This window comes from Eurytemora carolleeae, unplaced genomic scaffold (genome assembly GCF_000591075.1).
Source record: "Eurytemora carolleeae unplaced genomic scaffold, Eaff_2.0 scaffold716, whole genome shotgun sequence".
Taxonomy (NCBI): domain Eukaryota; kingdom Metazoa; phylum Arthropoda; class Copepoda; order Calanoida; family Temoridae; genus Eurytemora; species Eurytemora carolleeae.
Genome location: NW_019396641.1, coordinates 46144 through 69502, shown reverse-complemented (window position 1 = coordinate 69502; position 23359 = coordinate 46144). Strand labels below are relative to the sequence as shown.

The 23359-nt window shown below is 31.5% G+C and overlaps 1 protein-coding gene across 1 annotated transcript in view; it reads right to left on the bottom strand.

Moving 5' to 3' along the window:
* LOC111706751 (equilibrative nucleoside transporter 1) overlaps positions 1-23359 on the bottom strand; it is a 51149-nt gene that overhangs the window by 5671 nt on the left and 22119 nt on the right. The window contains exons 17-30 of the mRNA XM_023479676.1: positions 23260-23315; positions 22917-22963; positions 18363-18469; positions 17087-17181; positions 16749-16830; positions 15803-15844; positions 14221-14302; positions 11222-11276; positions 8678-8797; positions 5620-5731; positions 4724-4782; positions 2927-3014; positions 2045-2216; positions 1116-1237 (exon numbers count right to left, since the gene is read on the bottom strand). Of these exons, the coding sequence (XP_023335444.1) occupies positions 1116-1237; positions 2045-2216; positions 2927-3014; positions 4724-4782; positions 5620-5731; positions 8678-8797; positions 11222-11276; positions 14221-14302; positions 15803-15844; positions 16749-16830; positions 17087-17181; positions 18363-18469; positions 22917-22963; positions 23260-23315 (1239 nt within the window). The remainder of the gene's footprint in view (positions 1-1115; positions 1238-2044; positions 2217-2926; positions 3015-4723; positions 4783-5619; positions 5732-8677; positions 8798-11221; positions 11277-14220; positions 14303-15802; positions 15845-16748; positions 16831-17086; positions 17182-18362; positions 18470-22916; positions 22964-23259; positions 23316-23359) is intronic.

The following is a 23359-nucleotide window of genomic DNA, read 5'->3' as shown; positions in this document are numbered from 1 at the left end:
GGTCGTTTTAAGGGAGCATCATTTTTCATAGTGGGGTCGTTTTAAGGGAGCATCATTTTCTCAGTGGGGTCGTTTTAAGGGAGCATCATTTTCTCAGTGGGGTCGTTTTAAGGGAGCATCATTTTTCTCAGTGGGGTCGTTTTAAGGGAGCATAATTTTTCTTAGTGGGGTCGTTTTAAGGGAGCATCATTTTTCTTAGTGGGGTCGTTTTAAGGGAGCATCATTTTTCTTAGTGGGGTCGTTTTAAGGGAGCATCATTTTCTTAGTGGGGTCGTTTTAGGGGAGCATCATTTTCTCAGTGGGGTCGTTTTAGGGGAGCATCATTTTTCATAGTGGAGCCGTTTTAAGAGTTATTTAAAGTAACCATTATGAAAAATGGCAATGCCCAATTTACAAATATACCCTGAAGGTTTGAAACCTAAATTTGATAAGTGTAAGACAACTTTGATATTCTGACTTGAAAAGTATTTTATTCTTGCAATTTTTCCATTGTTTCTTACAAGGACGAAATGCGCAGTCACTTTTGCAGAGCGACCACACATAAAGGTCAACAGGTTAAATAAACAAAACATGGATATCTCATTAATACTTGATCAGATCAGATCAGATCAGCTTCTTTTGTAATTACACTTACAGTCCCTTTTAAACACCCAACATCAGGGTTACCCACAAACAACGAGACTGTAAAGACGACCTGAAACTCAAAAAATATAATTATCTCAAGGTTAAATTGAGTCCTCTGTCTTACAAATAATCTTTTAAGGAATTATTTTACGATTTACCAAATTGAAATAAAGAAGAAGTTATGCTGCAGGCAATCTTGAACATAGTCAGACAGAAGTATAAATTTCATGCAGTTCATGGGCAGCTGTAGTACATTTGAATTTCCGAGCCGAGTCAAACTTTCCGATCCCAGTTTGTACTGTACCTAGCTCTATGGACAGAACTAGCCTGTGCAACAAGGTTGACGCGGTCAGACTTTATGCTTTATGCATATAAGTTGAATTTACTTTTACTAAAGGGGCAGAGGTGCGTAAATTGTCTCTGAAGTCTCATCCTTTGTGGGTGAACCTGTTATTAACATAGTTATTATCTGTTGATAGAATATATCTTACCCCTGGAATACATGATGGTAAAATATTTCCAATCACAGCAAATACATTGAAGGTGAGGAAACATGTGACAGAAACAAAATATTCTCGGGGTATAAAGAACCCAGAGTAGACACGCTCTATGTCTGAAAAAAAAAATCTTGTTTTTTTATGGTATTTGTATTATTTTGACTTCATGAGAACCCATATCATAACAAAACTTATCTTATAAGTAAAAATTTTTGTTTAGCTTAATTTTGAAACTTTTAAATTGCTTTGAAATAAGTCTATTAAACAAAAAAAAATGGGTTGAAAAAAATATTACCCCCTCTCCACTTTTAAGTTTAATTAAATGGCAACACATGCCATACTTAGTGACACATCACTGTATACAGTGATTAACAGACAACTCTGAAATAGGAAGACGACTTTATAGCAATACATAAGCGTATTTGATGTTGTTACAAAGCAAATAGTATTACTAGCTTCTTATTAAATCACAAATTACGGGAAATGGGTCTATTTACACTGCACCATTGCCGTATCTCATTCATATTGGACTATTTAAATTCATAAATTGAGTCTAAAAGTCGTCTTCCTATTCCAGGATTGTCTAGGATTGTCAGCATCAAACCAATATATTACAAAGGAATTAAGTCTTTGCCATAAATCTGATTTTTAGATATTTAAAACTATGAATTCTATTAGATCAAATATTCAAAGGTTAACAACATCAGGTTATAAAGATATAGTAATTAAAACAATTGAGTTTGGGGAAAAATCTCCATTCCTTTTGCTTTAAAGAGAGTGTTTCTGAAAAATGAAAGTGGGTATATGCTGTATCTGTTTCAGCCATTTTTTTTGCGAACACTCCCTATAAAGAACAGCAAACTAGAGACTTTCCAGAAAAAAATTTAAATTCATTTTTTAGAATACATTTTTTTTCAATTTACCTGACAGCACTGCTGGGAAGAGGGAGAGAGTGATTGCAAATGTGAGAAAAATGTTAAGTAATTGTGGAAAGCATTTTTTAAACACTGTCCAGTATGAGATGGCGTAGATCACAGGCTTCTCCTTATTTTCAACACATTTTTGAAAAAGAAGTTCGTTATATCTGTAAAACCTCTAAAAACAAAAAAACCAGATTTGTAAAATATCTGAAACTAACCCTAAAATATCTTAAACTAACCCTAAAATATCTTCAACTAACCCTAAAAGCGTCCACGACTACAATTGTGCATCCTTTTTCCCCATGTCTTAAAAATTCATTAAGTTTGATAGAAATTGAAATTTTTTTATCAGCTTTTTTATTGAATTATAAAGAGAAATGCTTCTGTCAGAAGCTTTAACATATCAAAAGCAGTTGTTGATAAATTCGGGCTTTTATCTTCAGCCTGATTGATATAACTGTAAACTGTCAGATTTTTAAATGATTAAAAAAGATATTTCTACAGACCCTGCAGTTCAAAGTTCAAAGGTCAACACTTTTGTGTGAAGGATCGGAGTATGAAGCAAGTATCCTTATCTTATGTCATCAGAAGGATTAAATTTATTCAAATTGAGCTTGTCTTGTCTTGGATACTGATAATCCCAATTGCTTCATATCGATATCCACTCTGGGCATTTTTGATTTTAAGATCTATAATACTATTCTTTTACTCATTTTCCTTGCAGCTATTCGTCCCCTGATCAAAGCTCCCTTTGGCAAGTGGGATACCAAATAAAAATTTAACATTAATCTGGAGATTAACAGAAGACCAAGATCAAGCATCATGGTCCCATTGAGGGCTATTTAACACAACAGTCCTCTGAATTTATTACAAGTTTCTACTTACATTGAGCGGGAGTGCAAAGTATGTATCAAAGCATGCTAGCAACATGAACAGTCCAGTAATGAAATAGTAGATTGCGGCAGTGCGAGCGCTAGTTGTACACTCACAGTTAAACAGTGCTCAAAATGCGATGTTTAAAATTAACAGTTTTATAAAAAGTAAAAAAATGATTATTATAAAATGTGTCAATCTTTTGAAGAGCCTGTTAAGGTAAAATGAAAGAGGGCACAGGCTAGAGTTAAAAAATTCTAGGGAGTTGATCGCAACCAATATCAGTTCTATCTGATGTCCTTGTCTTAAGAAATTGATATAAAACTGTATTGAAGTTACACCAAAACTTACATATATGTGATATGGTATATGAATAAAAGGTTTATCAAATCATATCCAGTAAATACTGAACAAATCTGAAAATTAGGATAAATCCAGTGGTGCCAAAATATTTAATTTATTTTAATTGATAATATAATTGTTATGTCTGTATCACATGACCCAAATTTCCACCAATAGACTTTTATTATCGGATCACATCATGGCTCTGTCGTCCATTTTAGGTATATATGAGTTTTTTTTAATAACTTTGACGGAGTTTCATATCAATTTCACAAGACAGTGATGTTTTATGTAACTAATATTTGTCACGATCAGTTCCTATATTTGAGGCTTCAGCATACACCTCCTTTTAATTTACCTTAACAGTCCCTTTCAATCTTAAAATTGATTCTTCAACCTAAATTTACGTGAAAAAATGTCAAAGGGGGTGTTAAACAATTTTAATAGATAAGTTTAAAATTAAATGAATGATTTATTGGACTTTTATACTTTGAGTGAGGATTGTTTTGTTTATAATTCTCTCTTTCCTCAACATAAGTGGAATAAAATGATGCCAATAGAGTTCTAGAAACACTCTTTCATAAACACTCACTGAATCTAGTGCTGATGAATGTATGCTTCTCTACTGATAATTTGGTTACAGAAAGGTAGTCTCTTTCTTTTAGTTGATGAACATAACCCAATTTCACTTCATAATTCAATATACATAATAAACTTATCAATCTTTTCTTCGCTTTCATTTGATTACAAGTAATTCATTTTTAGGAAGAGCTTCTTTCATTCAATATATCATTTAAAGTTTACAGTCAAGAATTAAAAGAAAACCTGAAATATTCTTGCTAAAGATAAAAATCAAAATGTTGTCCATAGCTAATGGTGATATTAATCACTAAAAGAAGAAGCAATAAAATCATGGTAAAAAATTTATAGATGGCTGTGAAATATTTAACTTTTGATAAAAAGATCAGAAAATACATTTCAACGGCTTTATTTTAAGCTAAAATATTTTTATATTTTGAGGAAATGGGAGACATTTATAAAATTTCTTTATCTATCAACGTTTCAGATTCACAATAGAACCTTATAAACCATTGTCTAAGCATAAACAAAGAATATGACATATTGTTGTAAAATTACTTACAGATTTATACAACAAGGAAAAAGATATGATACTGACAGAATCAAGCTACTTTCAAGGAGGATATCAACTTCATCATTACTCAACTTGGATAAAGGATTAAGTCAATGGGAGAAACTAACAAAGGTGAAAAATACATAAGTAGCTCCACTTAACTTGTCTTTTAAGTGCAAAATAAACCAATTTGGATTGATTTTGTTAAACGCTCACCCATTATCCGTAACACCAGGTTGAATTGCAGTTGAAAATTCCTGCTGAGGACTCATTAAAAATTGTCAGTGTCAAGAAATTATGAGCACATGATGAGCACATATTGACTGTAAGTATGCCTGGGGGATATCCAGATGGAGACGACATTAATCAAGGCGACGATTGTGCCGCTGATATTCTAGAAGAAAAACAAGATTAACAAGGAGACTGATTAAGCAGTTGTTTACTTCATTCTCATGAACAATTAGTAATTTTCTTAACTAGAAAAAACACAAAAAATGATTTATTTTTAATTGTCTTTTTACTATCATATTTTAACTATATTGCTGGTTTCAGGAAACAGGAACTAATATAAGTTTCTGTGGAAGAAAGTGTATAATAAATGCCAATAAAATATTTAATCCTTATTGAAAGTTTAAGATCTTGTGTAAAGTTGGACTAGGAAATAACTAATATTTAGAATTGGTTTGATTTGCATGGTAACCCTAACTCTAAAACAATTTATCTGTTTTCCTGTAGACCTCTTATATATAAATCTGTTTCAGTTCTATTCATTTTATTCAATTATGAAGCTTTTATTTGATATTTTCATGGATGTATCTTATATAAAACTTAACAATTACCAACATTATCCACTGCTACAGCATACTCACCAAACCTACCTACACTTCTCCTTTATACTTAACAAACCTACCTCCAATGCACCTCTTTACTTATCTATCTGAGCACCACTTTACTGGTACGATTACCAAACCTAGTTATACTGGTCTCCAGTAAACTTACCCCGAACCTACCTAAATCCATTGCTGCAGTAAACTTACAGATTCTACCAAGACTGCTTTGGTATACTTAACAAATCTAGCACCACTGCTTCTATATTCTAATTAAACCCACAGCTCAAATGCCCATCTCTGCTCATAACACCAAGCACCACTGCTACAGTACACAATTATTAAACCCAGATCCTATGCCCCTGTCTACTGACCAAAAAAGCACCCTGATTTTGCTTACTTACCGAACCTAGCACCACAGCTCCAGTGTATCTGGGAGGTAGTTTAGCCGCCAATCCAAACACTGTGTTCTGGTAAACACCACCAGCCATATTTAGCACCACAACAGACAAAAGGCTAAAAAAGTTAATTAATTTAGAATTTAAATAAGAAAATAATATTTTGTTATGGATATGAAATATTTCACTTATATTCACTTCAAATATTTTCTTAAAGAGTATTGATAATTTTTTATTTTTTGCACTGCTTGAGCATTCTCCTGAAAGTGGAAATTCAAGAAGAAATTCAAAACTTTTTTTTCAACTCCATCCTTTTAATAATCCGGCAATCAATCATGATGATGTTAACTTTGCCGACAAAAAAAGAAGGATTTCTCCGGAGATAGGGTTTCAGTTTTTTTTTAATCAGAGCACAGATTTAGGGAGCAGTTTTTTAGTTTTAGTAAATTTATTGGTAACATAATAGCCAACTCATTTTAAACTACATACGGTAATTTTTTACTACAGGATAGATGTATGAGTTAAAAAAAACTGTTACAGTAAAAAGTATCTACTTTTAATGAACTATTTAAATATAGCCAATCATGGGGCGGAATTAATTCTAGCACATTCTTGAACATTTATTTAAGAGAGCTGTGAAAAATGTTTTGATACAGTACATCAGTTCTGGGTTGTGGGTACAGTTTAGACCTAATACTGAACTTTCACACAAATTGCTGTTTACAGCTTATATTTAATGAATTGTATACCTCTAGATCTAAATTTTAAGTATAGAATATATTTGTGTGTTATTTTTCTGATGAAGTAGAAGAAAGAAATTAAATACTATGGTTGGGGAAAGAAATTTAATTACAACACTGCAAGGACATTATGAGCAAGTTTTTGCTGTAATTTTTAAATTTAATTAAGGATCTATGCCTACTGCCTAGTTGGGAAAAGAGCTGGGCACTTATAAGACTTTTTTTGTTAACTTTACAGCCCTTGAACCAAGGTTAGTGAGGAATAGATTGACGTGAAGTAGCCCTGGGTTCTTTCAATCAATTTTGCAGACATTGCATCCCTCCCTGTTCTTTGGATGCTTTGTAGGCAAAATTGGTCGTAGGAACCCTTGGTAAAGTAACATACCCTTAACTTCCCTGTAATGTAGTTGTGAATAATATTGTCAACCCATTTTTTACTTTGTTAAATAGAGTTATTTCTTAGCAATTTTTTATAATTTCAAGTATCAAGTATATGTTCATACTGGTGAAATCTAATCATTGAAGGTTGGGTGCTGCAGTATAAAATACGGATTCCCCTTTACTGTTCCAGGAAGGTAATTTTTTCGACATACTAATTGAATTTTCAGTTTACATAATGGTTAACAGTTAATCCATTTCCATATTACCATATGGATGTTTTAACTATGCAATATTCCTGTTAATTCTGCCTTCACCGTTAGCCGCTGATCAGTTCATGAAAGAAAGTCTTATAGGGCCTGTTAATTTTGAAAACAAAATGTTGCCCAGTCTTAGTTAGGAATACTTTAAACTTTAATCATTAGTTTCAGCCTTCAAGAAGAATATATAATTCTTTCTCTCAAACACTTCAACAGCTTTGAAATAGTTACAACATAGAGTTTAGAATGGAAATTATACTGCTAACAAGATAGCATAATATATAACAAGTCAATTCAAAGGGCTTATGCATATTTTCTTTTACTTCCAAATAATCAAAAAAATCCTTCCAGAACACATTTTGTAAACTACAATAACTCCTTTAAACCTTACAAGAATTTCATCCACCAAAACTCCTTTTACGTCTAACAGAACTCAGAACCCTACTAGAATACCTTAAACCCCTAACAAACCTCCTATCCAAACCCTACTAGAATACTTATAAACTCTACTAGTATACCTTTACATTAGAGGTCTAATATGCGACCATAGGAATAATAATACCCTTCTTTAAATGAATAGGCATGCATAGTTGCATAGTTTTAAATACATATTCATATCATTAATGTCTTATATTCATGAGCTTTATATGTTTATGTATAACATAGGATGCATGCATAGCATAGATGCAAAGTCCATAGACTCATAGCACAACATTCGCATACGTTTGTATAAGGCTGCACAACCCAATCTAGAACCCTTTGATACTTATCAGAATCCCTTATATCTTAAAGCTTGAAACTTGAATATCTTCAACGTCTGCTAGAATAACTTTAACCTCAACCAGAATAATTTTCCTATTAACCAAATTACGTAGTTTAAACTTAAATATTGTACATGAATACCTTTAACTCTTGCATGAATCTCTACTATATGATCTCTACAGACAAGTAATGTGTATCTTTATAAAGGGTTGTTATTTGTTTTTAAAACGATCAAAAAAAACAATAGTTTTTTTTTTTAAATTTTTGTGAAGGATGATTGTTTCGTTTTTGAAAAAAAACTATCATTTTTGAAAATAAACCACTTATTTTGAATTTTCAAAAATCGGAAACTATCGTTTTGAAAACAATTGTTTTTTAAAAAAGATAGATTTCTTTAAAAAACGAAAAATAATTGTTTTTGAAAATGATCGTACAACAAAAATTTGTTAATGAATCATGAGTTTTAAGTCAATTAATTTCAATTTTTTTAGAAAGATAAGGTTATGAATGTTGTCTTATATGTTTTGTTATCGGAACAAATAACCTGAATATTTACTGACTTTAGATTTTCCGACCAACAAATGTATTTTCTCTTTTAAAGGTCGTTAATGGTCTTTAAGGAAGGTTTGTCATTATCGGTTGGAAACGATGAGTCGTTATCAAAAAGATCATTATTAAAAATGATCGTTTTTAAAAACAACCATTTTAAAAAAACGAAAATGATTGTCTTTGATAACAATAGATTTTTTAAAAACTATCTTTTTTGATTTTAAAGAAAAAAACTATTGTTTATAAAAATGATCGTTTTGTATTTCGTTTTTTCTTTGTCGTTTTCAAAACAAAATGATCATTTTTCTAAAAGCAAAAATGATCCATCCCTGTATATATATTTATAGATTATAGATTATCTTCACTAGAATCTACCTGATATAGAAGAATGTGTCGGGGTACTGGGTAGTGTCCAGCATTGCCAGGACAATGGTCACAATCATGACGAGGATCTCAGTAAGGAGAGACCAGACTATTCGTGGGGTTATACATCCACTACAACAATAAAATTTATTCAAAAAAAAAATTCAAAATGATCTGAGCTGGGAACTCTTGTACTGTTCCCTATGATAATTGTACCCAGTTAGAGGTTGAAGTGACCTTCGGCCGGGGGGAGGAATTGTATAGTGTCTTATACAGATACACACATTAAAATTATCCACAGTAGATATTGAGATATACGTTCAATGCTCTTCATTTCAGTTATCCCTTCAGGGTAAAATTACAGTGTGTATATAAAATAAAGATTAAATTAATCTGAAGATTAACAAATTGTCAAGCATTGATCGTGATATCCACAATTGAAGAGTTTATAGCATTGTCTGCTTAATATTGTAGAATAGGGTAATAGAAGATTTGAGTTCATTTTACTGTTCATCTTGTTCATTTTACAGTCCATCTTGTTCATTTTACGGTCCAGCTTGTTCAATTTACTGCCCATCTTGTTCATTTTACGGTCCATCTTGTTCATTTTATTCACAATTTCTTCATCGATATATCTTTGGCTTGTTCAAGAAATGTTTCCAATTCAACTATGAGGGTGGGAACCTGGCCCAGACGCCATGAGCCTACGCCATGCAGGCACAAGCCTCCCAGATTTGCTTGGCAGACCGAGCCTCCACCATGCAGTAAGCGCCTCAGTTATGCAGTAAATGAGCCTCCACTTTACTCTTATAACTCTTGGTTTTTTAATGTAATGTATAACTTTTTAGATTGTTTTCATCATAGTGGCACAAGAATCTTACTTATAGATTAATGATAGATAGATTAATGTTTAGTTTCAGATTATTTGTCAATGTCCAATTTTTGATTATCGTAATCTATTAAAAGTTTAAAAAAAAGTTATCACTTAAAGCAAAGATTATAAAATATCAAATAAAATTACTCTGAGAATTTTCTCTAAATATTTTCCTCTTTGCGTAAAAAATGTTTCAATTTTTTAAAACTACTTTACTAGTCATAGTTAGTCACTGTTTATAATAATTGATTAATACTTCTGATCTTTGATAAACTTTTTATGCTCTTAGTGCATGGCGGAGGCTCAGTCTGCCTAACAAATCTTGGAGGCTTGTGCCTGCATAGCAGAGGCTCATGGTGTGCGGGAGGTTCCCGCCCTTGAACCATAGATTAATAAAAATATAGATAAACACATGAATTACGCGCAAGCCGCATTGAATTACAAGACATAACCAAATCTTTAAAATACGAAATCTAGTGTTCTATCTGTATTGTTATTAATCTATGATTTGAACCATGCCTTAAATCTGAATGTGAAACCTTTTTTTATTGAAATTCACTATTTTCTACAGATATCCTTAAAATATATTATGTTCCTCTATTCAAGAAATACAATTTATGGACCCCATGAACTAAGATTATGTATACATCATCCCCCCCCCACCCTGCAAATTAAGTTTAAAAGGCAGAAATGCATCATCTTGGACACTAAGCTTTCACAGCTGTAGCCAAACCTCTATCCTCTAGTTTAAATTGAAAAAGTTCCGAATATCAACATATTCACTTATCTAGATATTTATATATTCAACTATCCAAATATCCAAATATCTATATATTTAAAAATTGAAATTTCTAGATATCGATATACCCAAAGGTCTAAATATCCAAATATCTAAATATCTAAATATTTAAAAATCCAAATATCTAAATATGAAAATATACAAATCTCTAAATATTTAAACATTTAAATATATATATTCACACATATCAAATATTTCAGTTGCAGCCTTGTCTGCGACTGCGAGACGGATAGGTTATTTAGTTTATATATTTTAAATATCTAAATACAAAAATTCTAATATATCTAAATATCCAAGTACCCAAATATCTAAATATTTATATTTTGTATCATCTCAAACGTTTTCCAAATATTTAAAGAAATATTCTAAAATTCAATATTTTTTATCAATATCTTAGACTTTAAATAGAATTTCTACTAAAATGAATTTTGTGTAGATCTGAGGTTGAACATGTAGTTTTCCAATACCTGGGCTTCATCATTTCATTTCCGCTAAATAACCGAAATCTCAATTCAAAGTTCAGTTGACGTAAAAATTTAATATTTTAAACTCCCCTCGCCCCCCCCTCACACACACACACACACACAGTTGAAACTATCTAATACGATTTTAGTGTAAACGAATTATCATCAACAGTCAACAATTGTTAGCAATCAACCATAGTTAATAATCAACCATTGATAGAAATTCAGCCATTATCTGGTCTCCTTTTCCAACATTAAATCTGCAGACAAATCTTTGCTGGACATTTTCTAACTAACAGAAAATTTATTTCGAATTTCAACTTTCATTTAAACTTTCCATCTAAGCAAATTTTGTGTCGCCTTGTTTAATTAAAAGGACTTTTTCAAAAAGTTGGAAGAAAACTTTTTGAAAAACTTACCCGAAATGAAAGAATACATTGAGCCAGTTGAAGATAAGATTGGGGAGATGAGCAGCTACGTTAATTCAGTTTATGAAAGATTTTTAACCTTTTGTTTTCTCTATGTGAGTATTTACCCATGTTTATGTTAAAATATGTTTGGTATTAGTATTTACGGATTTTTTTATATTTACTGTTTATATTTTTATCCTTTTCCTCAATAACTGTGAATATTATCTTTTATACATCATTAAAAAATAGTTTGGACTTTAATCTGTTTGTCATAGTTCAGACTTTATTCTGTTTGTTTAGTTCAGACTTTAATCTGTTTGTTTAGTTTGGACTTTAATCTGTTTGTTTAGTTTAGACTTTATTCAGTTTGTTTAGTTCAGACTTTAATCTGTTTGTTTAGTTTTGAATGTTTAGTATTAGTATTTTGTGATTTTTTTTATATTTGCTGTTTATTTTTGAACCCGATCTTGTAAACCTTTGATATTTCAAACTCAGATTATTTGATTTAAAAGAATTCATAGTTTGAAAATATCTAAGGTCTACAACATTTGGTTCCAATGATATAGTGATTAGAAAATTAGAGTTTGTGGCAAAGACTCAATTCCTTTAATATGAAATGATAGTTATCCATGATACTGGATGTTTTTAATAGTGGAGTATTTTCAATGATTTTTTATTTACTGTATATTTTTAATCTTATTCTTTTCTACAGTACATAACATAACATTACACTGTATGTATGTGTTCTCTTAAATATGAGCAACAAAGGCATGGTAAGTATATACTGTTCTCTATAGATTTAGGATAAGGATATAGTGTTCTCTATATTTGTAAGATATATTTAGTGTTCTATATAGAATATTAAGGTAAGTACTAAGTATATATGTATATCAGATTTTTTTCTTCAGATTTATTTTTGCATTTGAACATTTTTAAACAAAATTTGAAAGGTTTTTTATTAATGTATTAAAGCCCAGTTTTAGGCCTAAAGGGAGGGTTTTGGGTCTGTAGGAAAAGTCAGAAAATTTCAACAGCCTCAGACCAATACTTTTTGAGTTATGTAAAAAAAACTACAGGGGGGGGTCAATTTGACCCCCCCCAGCAGGAATAGGGTTAATGCTTTACGTAACTAAAACGTTAATAGTTCGAATATTTTACGATCTTAAAACGTTTCTAGGAAACTAAACTGGGAAACGTTTCAGTAACTTAAAAAGTGGTTCGTTTTACATAGCATTTACGTATCAGGAAAACGAAACCATAACGTACCGTTACCTTACATAACGTTTCTGTAACATTCTAGAAATGAAATTTGGTTTGTCGGGTATGACTATGAGAGATATAAAGAAACGGGCTACTAACGAAGAATAAAAATTTAATAACAAACTAAACTCTTTAATTTTGGAGCCAACATTTTTTCTTGATATGTTTTGAATGATAAAATAAATATCTGCAGGAAACCTTAAAACATTTTCACATAACCATCATTTATGTATAGTCTCATCCTTTGTTGGTGGGGTTATCTTCCTATTCCACAGTTTTATAAGTCTCATTGTATTTCCAATATATTGACTTTAATCTTTAGTTTGCTCTTTTGATCTAAGTGAACCCCATTTTAGTAAAATACCAGAAATAACTAAACCCCTCCCCCTGCTCCTACCCCCACCATCCATCAGATAATTTTAAGTAAACTCAGCTCTTAATCCACAAGAAAAAAGACATAAATAACGATCTAAAACTTTTTGAATATAACAAAATAAAGGAAATAAAAACCTAAAAGAGAGGATCGAGTTACCTATTTAAAGTGAAAATAGTATTTACAGCTGTAGGGAACTATAAATGGAATAAAAAGGATGGATAAAACTCCTTAAAGTCATCTTTAAAACTATAATCCTTAATAACCCTATTCTGTTCCAATCACCCTGTCAACTATTTTTAGAGAAAGTAAAGAATTTACATGTCAATTTCTATTGGATTGTGAGATTTAAATATATAAATAGATGGACCCTACAGCTGTTACAATCTCTTTTAATTCAGAATAGTCAACAAGCACATCAGTGAATCCTGATTGGATTAGTGTAATTACCAGACACACCAAGCATGTCAGTGATTCTTGATTTGATTAGATGCTATACCAGACACACCAAGCATGTCAGTGAACCTTGATTTGATTAGACGCTACCAGACACACCAAGCATGTCAGTGAACCTTGATTTGATTAGACACTACAAAACACCAAGCAGGTCAGTGAACACTAATTGGATTAGACACTACTAGACACACCAAGGGAGTCAGTAAACCCTGATTTGATCAGACAATACCAGACACACCAAGAAGGTCAGTGAACCTTCATTGGACTAAACGCTACCAGACACACCTAGCATGTCAGTGAACATTGATTGGATAAGACGCTACCAGACACACCAAGTGCTTCAGTAAACCCTGATTTGATTTGACGCTACCAGACACACCAAGTGTGTCAGTGAACCCTGATTAGACGCTACCAGACACACCAAGCGTGTCAGTGAACTATGATAAGACACTACCAGACACACCAAGGGAGTCAGTAAACCCTGATTTGATCAGACAATACCAGACACACCAAGAAGGTCAGTGAACCTTGATTGGATTAGACGCTACCAGACACACCTAGCATGTCAGTGAACATTGATTGGATAAGACGCTACCAGACACACCAAGCAGGTCAGTGAACACTGATTGGATAAGACAATACCAGACACACCAAGCACGTCAGTGAACACTGATTGGATAAGACAATACCAGACACACCAAGCTTGTCAGTGAACACTGATTGGATTAGACGCTACCAGACACACCAAGCACATCAGTGAACACTGATTGGATAAGACTGTACCAGACACACCAAGCGTGTCAGTAAACCCTGATTGGATTAGAGGCTGCCAAAGAGTTGAAACACAGGTGATGCACATTAGAAGTGTATATTACAAATGTACATTAACTTTTCAATATTTGTTAAACTGAAATAATCCCTAGAGCAATATACTGTAGGAAGTATGATGTGTAGGCTGTATCTTGATTGTACTCCACACCAAGCTTGTAGTTCACAAAGTACTGAAATATTCAGGGATTTTACAATAGTTTAAGAGACTGGACATGCCTTCAGAAAGGAGGTCATGCCATAATAGAATTATATTAGATCTTGAACTTTATTGTTTTTTTTTGACCCAGCCTTTCTTTGATTAAAAAAATGTAATTTAAGTTTTTGGCTGGAATGTAAATAAAAAAATCTGCAGTACAATTTTTTAAACTTAGATATTAGGGCCTAGTGATCTGTATTCTATATCATCTTTATCTGTTTTTCTTTAAGTAGAAAAATAAAAAAGACACTAAAAAAAAATTCAGAAATGTTTTCATCAATGTACCAATAACTATATAAAAAAAACTTATTATTCAATGAAGTACCAGCCAAAGATTTACTATCCTATTAATGCTTACATAATTTGAATTTCTAAGATTGTTGAATTGAACTATACCTCCCAGCCTCCGTTCCCCCTTTTCTGCCCCTTGTTGTAACTTTTTGTTCCCCTAATGCTAATATTGTGCTTAACGTTCATACAACATTATTGCGTTAAGCTTTTCTTCCGGGAGGGTAATAAATCATTTAGCTGCTATATACCAATCCATAGCCTCTTACAAGAGTGTATTATAACAAGATATATCCCCCCCCTCGTCTCCATAAAAATTATTCTTATTTTCAAGAATTTAAAGTTGCAAATTAAGTAATCAGTATAAGAAAGGATGTTGGGTGATTTCAGAAGAAGATGTTGACCCCTTAAATGGAAAAGATATTTTCATAATTAAGGAGAAAAATAAAATAATTTCCTTTGATCTAAGATGGAAAAAGAGACCTAGTATCAAAATAAAAAAATGCAATTTTTTTTAAATTCTGGAAAAAAGTAAGAAGTGTCAAGAGAGGATGGGGTAATTTATAAAGAAAATATGTACCCCTTAAACAATATTGATAGAATATTAATCTAATTTAGGAGTTAAATGCAAAAAATTTGTTTCTTGATCCTAGGCGGTATTAAAGAAACATGTTTAAGAATCTAAAATTAGCAACAGTTTTTTCAGATTATGAAACTTAAACATCATTAATAGGGGCTGTGAAAATACACCTAAAAGTTTGCGATTTTTAACTGGAGTATGCTTAATTGGAAAACATCACTATCAAGAAAAAATATGGGGTGATTCGAAAAGAAAATATGCACCCCTCAAATGATATTGATGAATATCATCATAATTTATGCAATAATCTATAATACTATTCAAATCTAAGACTTGATTGAAAAAAAATATGCTTTTCTGCAGTATAAAATCAACATGTATAATGTACATAGCACAGTGTGCAAATTGTGAAATCTATGTACGCCCTACGGTTTATAATTAAATTGCTCAGGGGTTCAAATTTCCATTGGTTCTAATTTTTCTGAGAGTAAATGATACATTGTGAAATGTACAATGTGCAATGTACATTGTGCAATGTATAATGTGCAATTCACATTGTGCATTTCAAACCAGACACAACTAACTATTTCAAATCCTATTACTTACATCTTGAAGTAGAAAAACCCAGTCACCACGGTTTTGTTTGTGCTAAAATAAAACAATAAATATGTTTTAACTATTTTAAATTTTGCTATAACTATTTACAAGTTTAAATAACAGTTTTAAAAGATTTGTTGCTATAAATCTATCTATCTAATTAGTATAATAGCATATTTAGTATTTAAGTACTGTTCTGTTAAAAGCTTTGTCTGAACAAATAAAGATAATATATCAATAATTTTAAATTTTATACTGTTGTAAATTGGATTTGAGCAACTTTGCATGATGGGCCATTTGAAATTATGCTTACACTTGACTCCTTTAATACAAAATAACTTTTTTCCTCTAATGTCCTTAATGTTATTTTAACACAAAATTCTGATAATTTAAATTAAAAATAATTTTTATGCTGTTTGTTGTGGTAACCCATAAACTACCTTTTTATAAAAAAAAGAACACAAATTTCGTAAAAGTCATGAAAAGTTTTTTTTATTTAAAAATGTTATGCTCTTTTTTTTTCTTTTCTATGAAGCAAAATTTCTGCACAAACATAAGAAGAATCAGAACATTAAACTTTTCTATTTTACTCAGTTTGCTTTTTTTATTTTTCCAAACTTAAATTTTTTACCATATGAATAAAATGCTTGCGTAAAGAGAACAAACTTAGTCTATACTTAAACTTAATACACTTAAAATTTGAGCGGCGCCTAATTTTTGCTAAAAATTTCTATTGAAAATGGATTAAAAAACAAGCATAAAATAAGCTTTCACAAACTTTTAAAAAAGCTCTATTTTAGCAAATGATATTCAAACTAAATAACTTTATCTGTCAGACTATACAAGATAGTGTTTTTTTCTCAAGGAATTAGCAATCTAAATGTTCTGATTCAAAAGTTCCAGTCTCTTGAGAAGTATAAATGCAAATTTTTGCGGTTATTTCACTGTTGCTTACTGTTTTAGCATTGATGAATATATTCCAGGGAATCAGAGTACCAATACCATGAAGAACTACAGTTAGATACAGCAGGTTCCACCTAGATATAAAGGGAATGTCATGTCTGTTTCACAACAGTACCCTTAAAAGCTAAAAATCGTGGAATTAAACATGGATCAAGCTATAAAAAAGCTAGAAATGCAAGGATATTAGTCAAATTATTACTTAAATTAAGGCTTTTAGGGTCATGTTTTGAATCAGCCATAACACTCTTTAAATATGAGGTTAAATGAATGTTTACAGATGGATAGTAAATTTATTATTAAATTTATTATTTTATCTTAATGCAATTTTACCTGTCCCTTGGTGGGTTCATTTCTAAGTGTAATCTATCCATCCGCTCCAGACTAACCGTCTTCAATCTGTCCTCTACAGGCAGCTCAAGCCGACCCTGTAAATAAGACAGTAAGCTGCCTTTCAAAGGGCAATTTCCCAAATGGCAACATCCCAGCACTCGACCCCTTGCCCATATATTTGCCACAGGGCTCCTCCACCATTGCAGCCAGAGGCACTGAGCCTTAAAAGGCTAACCTTATCTTAAATGTACATTTGGGAAGTTGCTGTATATATTTTTTATCTTTGATTTTGAAAAAGTAAAAATTTCAATTTTTAAAACATAAATCAGCTTGCCGACAAAGTAATCATCAGGTTAGGTTAAGTATGTCATCCCTGATCATTCAAAGGTTTGAATGGCACTGTTATGACTAGGGATTGGCAGTTTTGACATTCCTTTTTTTAGTTTATGATGAAAAATAATCTGAAAACGAAACGATCACTTTTGGTAATCACCAATTTCAAGTATATGTTAGGTTAAGTCTGTCATCCTTGATCAGTCAAAGCTTTGAATGGTACTGTTCATGGGTCCTGAAATAGAGCAAGGTAGTCATACAATTCCAGTTATTCTAGTTTCTGTATGTTGCCTACGTCATAACTCTACAGGACATAGAGGATAGAACATGGGTCCTGGAATTGTCTTGAGTTAAGGTCTGTTGTAGGCGAGTATACCCATCATTGTGATTTGCATTTCTTTCAGGAGTGGGATTTCTCCACCAATAGTATTAATCAGTGACGTCAAGTCTGGACAGATCTTCCTTGTACTGTATCGAATTTTCATTTGTTTGTGTGTCTTTTTGTGATACCATATTAACTATCTTGGCAATGTTATGACATGTGACATTAATGAATTCCAAAGAAAAGAATGATTAGCTTTGGCCACCTGGCTTTGGTAAAGTGGTACTGCATTGATAGGCACTAAGATGGCACCATGTCAATCATCATTTATCATTTGCCCGATTGTTCCATGATCAGAACCAATAAAAGGAGTGACTGGTCTAATAATGCACACTAGCCCANTTTTTTATTTGTATTATCTCTTGCTTTGTAGTTGAATAAAAATAAAAAAAAAAAACCTATGTGGCTTCATTTTAAAAAAAGAGTTCACAAAACACTTTTTAAAATAACAAAGATAAAAAGTTATATTCAATTGAATACATTTCAATAAATATTGTTGACATGATTCTTTTATATTTTGGTGAAAAAACTAATCAAGCTCTGTATTTCCAGTGGACTAACCTCATTCTGTGCAGGAGGAGGTTTATTTCCCTCCACCAGGGAACCAGGTTTCCCCAAGGGTAAGCTTGATCTTGGTTCTCCAAGAAATGGGGATTTTTCTCCTTCTCCTGAACAAGTTTTCAGTTTTTACTTCTTTTTATTACAGTTTTGGCAAATACATTTCCAATCTGAAGGTAGACAGTAGTCCTTTAAATCTTTAATATATTTTTTTCTATGACCACAAAAAAGTATAAAGAGTGCCTGGTAAAGGTCAAACCAAGGACAAGCTTGTTACATTAGAAGTACACATTTCCATTTACTGTTTGGCACTGATTTTAGGATTCATCTCTAAATGGATCATGAGATAGATAATTAGATAGATATTATTGCCTATGCAATTTCTATTGGTTCTGAATCCATATCGTTCATGTGACAGAACCCTGCATGTACTGATTAGATTAGATGCTTAAAAAAATGAAAAAACTAGGACACCCTTCATCCTTGATTCAGTCGCATGATTTGATACGAAGCTCGGGTAAACGGCGGGATTAGCTATGATGATGAAAATACTATTCATCTGGGCAACACTGCACACTCCAGCTAGTGTTACATAAAATGTTAGCAAACTCTATTTCCTCTTCACAGTTACTTATTACCTAGCTATCTTGGTTTATAAACACACAGCTAGTAATATATAAAGAAAGTATTAAAATGTTATTACCTAGCTATTTCAATGTACTCTATATATTATCTTGGTTTATAAACACACAGCTAGTAATATATAAAGAAAGTAAAGATGTGCATAAAATATTATTACCTAGCTATTTCAATGTACTCTATATATTATCTTGGTTTATAAACACACAGCTAGTAATTTATAAAGAAAGAAAGAAAGAATGTCGTTAGTATTTAGTAACCCTCAATTCAATAAGAGGAACATGTTAAATTCACAACAGTACCTTTGACACCAATTAATCTTGACCAATAATGTAGATTATATTATAGCATGGTTTTCTATCCTTAACAGAGTTTAATTCTGTAAATTTCTTTATTGTTTCTGAAGCAAGAAATTAACTAGTTATGTTTGAAGAGAAACCACAGATAAAAATAATCAGTTTTCAAAACTTAAACAAGGATATTTAATCCATGCTAAATCAGACAAAGTTTTTAAGGGTATCCATGCTAATCTGACAATGCCATGTCACTCTATTAATGGAGTGTCTTTCGATGACAAGTTTTCTTTCTTAAAGATGACAAACCTTTCTCTATGAATGAGACCTTTCAAGAATATTACAGTCTTTATAAAATGTGAAACAGATATTGGAGAAAACATCAATTTTGATAAACTCTGTTATATATATATATATATGTAATAATGCATCTTACACACATTTTTCGTATCTGCAGCATTATAACCATGAAGCAAGCAAAAAGTAGAAGAAATACAAAGGAATTCAGTTTTTGCAGCCAGAAAGCGTAAACCTTCGATATTTCAAACTTAGACTATTTGATCTAGCAGAATTCATAGTTTAAAATATAAAAGGTCTACAACATTGGGTTGCTAAAATATAGGGGGGAAACAGTTAGAGTTTGTGTCAAAACCTCATTTCCATTACCAAGAAATGTTCTTTACTACAAGCAACTCTGTGTTAAAAGGCTAAGACTAAAGGATTTGAGTCTTTGCCACAAACTCTGATCACTATAGCTTTGGAACCAAATGATGCAGACCTTAGATATTTCAAACTATGAATTCTGTTAGATCGAATAATCTGAGTTTGTAATATCATTCAAAAGTTAACAACATCGAGGTTTATGATCTAATATTTTGTAGGTTATAAAAAACAAGTTTTGATGATTCTGTTCAGTTTCCAGATTTAACTCTAAATTAACTATTTCTATATTATAGGCCATGATATCTAAGCCATCAAAAATTAAAAGAAGTGCGGAGCAAATCCTGGATAAAGTTCATCCTGACTAACATGAAGTATCAAACTTAATACTTAAAGCAACATGAAAAATATGTGAAGAAAAACAAGAAAATTATACTTTTTTCAAGATTCAAACCATGTTAAATCTTTACAGTAAATTTGTAATTATTAATATTTAAATTTATATTACAGTTTTAATAATTTGAGATTGATGATGTACAAAAAAGTGTTAAAAGTGGAGACATCTATAGTCGAATTCTTAAATTATGTTTCCGTAAAGGTTCGCTTTCCGGTTTTTCCTTTAGAAATTTAGCGCATTTTTTAGTTTTTAAAACTCCTTGATCATATTTAGAACAGAGAGCAACAAATAATTATGCGTCAATTATACTAAACAATTAATTTAGAAAATAAAAATGAAGAAATAAATATAAATATTGAATAATTTCTAATAAAAGGATACTAAAAAGAGACTTAATAGAGAACATCATAAGGAAATTGGTAAAAGGTGAAAAAGAATATATGTTTAGTTTCCCAACCCATTTTCCAGTCATTCATTTAAACAGCTTGTCTTGAATCATCATGACAGAACAAATCCTAAAGAATAATAATTTCTTTTAGCGTTCTTTTAAGATATTATGATCTGAGTTTTTTCCTTTTATTCATTTCACAACCCTTTTTTAATGAGACGCTTTTCTGTTTTGTTTAATTCTATTGATTTAAAAAAATTGTATTATTGATTTAGAGAGCTTTTATTTCGTTCGAACTGAAGAGTGTCAACCCTGGCCAAAATATATTTTAAAAAAGTGTAATTAACACCTACTTTATTACTGGACTAGCTTGGGAACCCAGCGTTTCACAGGGTACTTATAGTTATTCCTGCCGTTTACCTGCACTTAGACGATATTCACTGGAAAACTAAATTTTCGCTATTAAAGTAGACACTCTCAACTTTGAATCACAAAAAAAAGCTAAGAACATTCCCCTGGGTGTCCCGAGTTCCCCAATCGGAATTTATGGCAATTCAGTCAAAGGGTTTCTGAGTTATGATCGGACAAACTAACAGACAAACAGAAATTACAACTTGTATATTTATAGATATGAAGGATCATCAACACCGAGTTTTAAATATATGCATTGTAGTTACTCCAGGAAACTTTTCATTCTCTGTTGTTGAGAATTTTTCTAACTCCTAGATCTTTGCAATCCAATGTCTTAGACCTTACATATTTAAAATATGAATCAAGTATTCTAACCATCAGGTTGCAGAGATATAGGGATAAGAAAATTTGAGTGTTTGGCAAAATACTCAGTTCCTTTATTCTTAATCATTATTTTAACATTATAATTCTTCATGTTATCAGCTGCAGCTAGTTGCAACATGCCTAGATTGATCCTTTTAACCCTATCAAGGCTGTATCTATGTATACCCGTGGGGGGCGTTTGGCGCCCCCCCCTCTAGAAAAAGGCCTAAGAGAATAGGTTTAGTTTTGAATTGCATGTTCATAGCCAAATTTTTCTTGGCTAGCTTGAAAAAAAATTAGGCTGATAGCTTTAATATTTTGGGTGCTATAGAAGGGAGGGCGGAAAAAATGCCTTAAAAAGGATAAGAAAAACTGAAATAAATATTTTTAAACAAATATCAAAGTGTGGCATATGTTTATACATGCATTTTTCAAGGGTTTTTAAAAAATATAATTTTTAGATCTGTAGCTTTAGTCACAAACAAGTTATAGGCTATTTTAGATTTCTTTTTACAGACCAGACTTTTTTTTCCGCCCTGTTCCCTACCCTATAGATAAAATAAAATTATTTTTAAAAAAAAANATGTTGTCCAACTATAGGTATAAAGATGTTGTCCAACTATAGGTATAAAGATGTTGTCCAACTATAGGTATAAAGATGTTGTCCAACTATAGGTATAAAGATGATGTCCAACTATAGGTATAAAGATGTTGTCCAACTATAGGTATAAAGATGATGTCCAACTATAGGTATAAAGATGTTGTCCAACTATAGGTATAAAGATGATGTCCAACTATAGGTATAAAGATGTTGTCCAACTATAGGTATAAAGATGTTGTCCAACTATAGGTATAAAGATGTTGTCCAACTATAGGTATAAAGATGTTGTCCAACTATAGGTATAGCCCGTTTTAAGATGGGTAAATCATCTCTTCTAAGGTCAATATAGACTAAAGTGCCTTCTAAATTCAAAATAAAATGTTGAATTTGTTTAAATTTATTTATCCCCAGGATTTTCTTTCTATATATACATCCAGACTAAACTTTAACTGTCAAACCAAGACATGTTTAAATGTTTAAATACAACTCAATTTAAAGCAACCCGTAACAGTTCAGGAAGGAATGAACAAGTTACCTATTTCCCATTCAAATCCTGAAAACTGGTTCAAAGTTAAAGAGTCATGATAATTAGAATTGGTGATTCAGGATTTGAACCGGTAGTAGGTAGTTTAGCTACCTCTCCAAACATTAAAAAAAACAAATTGAGTATTGATGATACTTGCTCTTGGATACAATACAGAGATTAAAAATGCTCTTGTAGGGCGATAAATCACCCTACAACGGGAAATATTAGGTGTGATAAATTCCACCAAAATTAATTAAAAGAAATTAAAAATGCTCTTACCATTTGGCTGAGCTTGCCCTGAGCATGTGCCACTGTAATCAATGGACCTAAACAATTATTGATTAATTACCTTATTAATAAGTTAATTAATAAATTGCCCCCAATTTTACACTAAAACTAATTATTGAGAATCAAACATGTCAGTTTTTAAATGAGAGATTTATGCCAGATTTGGGGAAATAGAAATATTAATTCAAAACAAAGGTTACTTTGTAACGTTCTATCTTTTAACCCAAAAGTTAATTTCTTCAACATCACAAATACGTTCTATGGTTTATTGAGCTTAAGGATATAAAACTTCTGATAAATATTAATTTTCTATTTCAATCACAAATCTAAAAACCCCTTCACCCCCTTAGTTTTGAATTGCATGTTCATAGCCAAATTTTTCTTGGCTAGCTTGAAAAAAAATTAGGCTGATAGCTTTAATATTAATGGGGGTG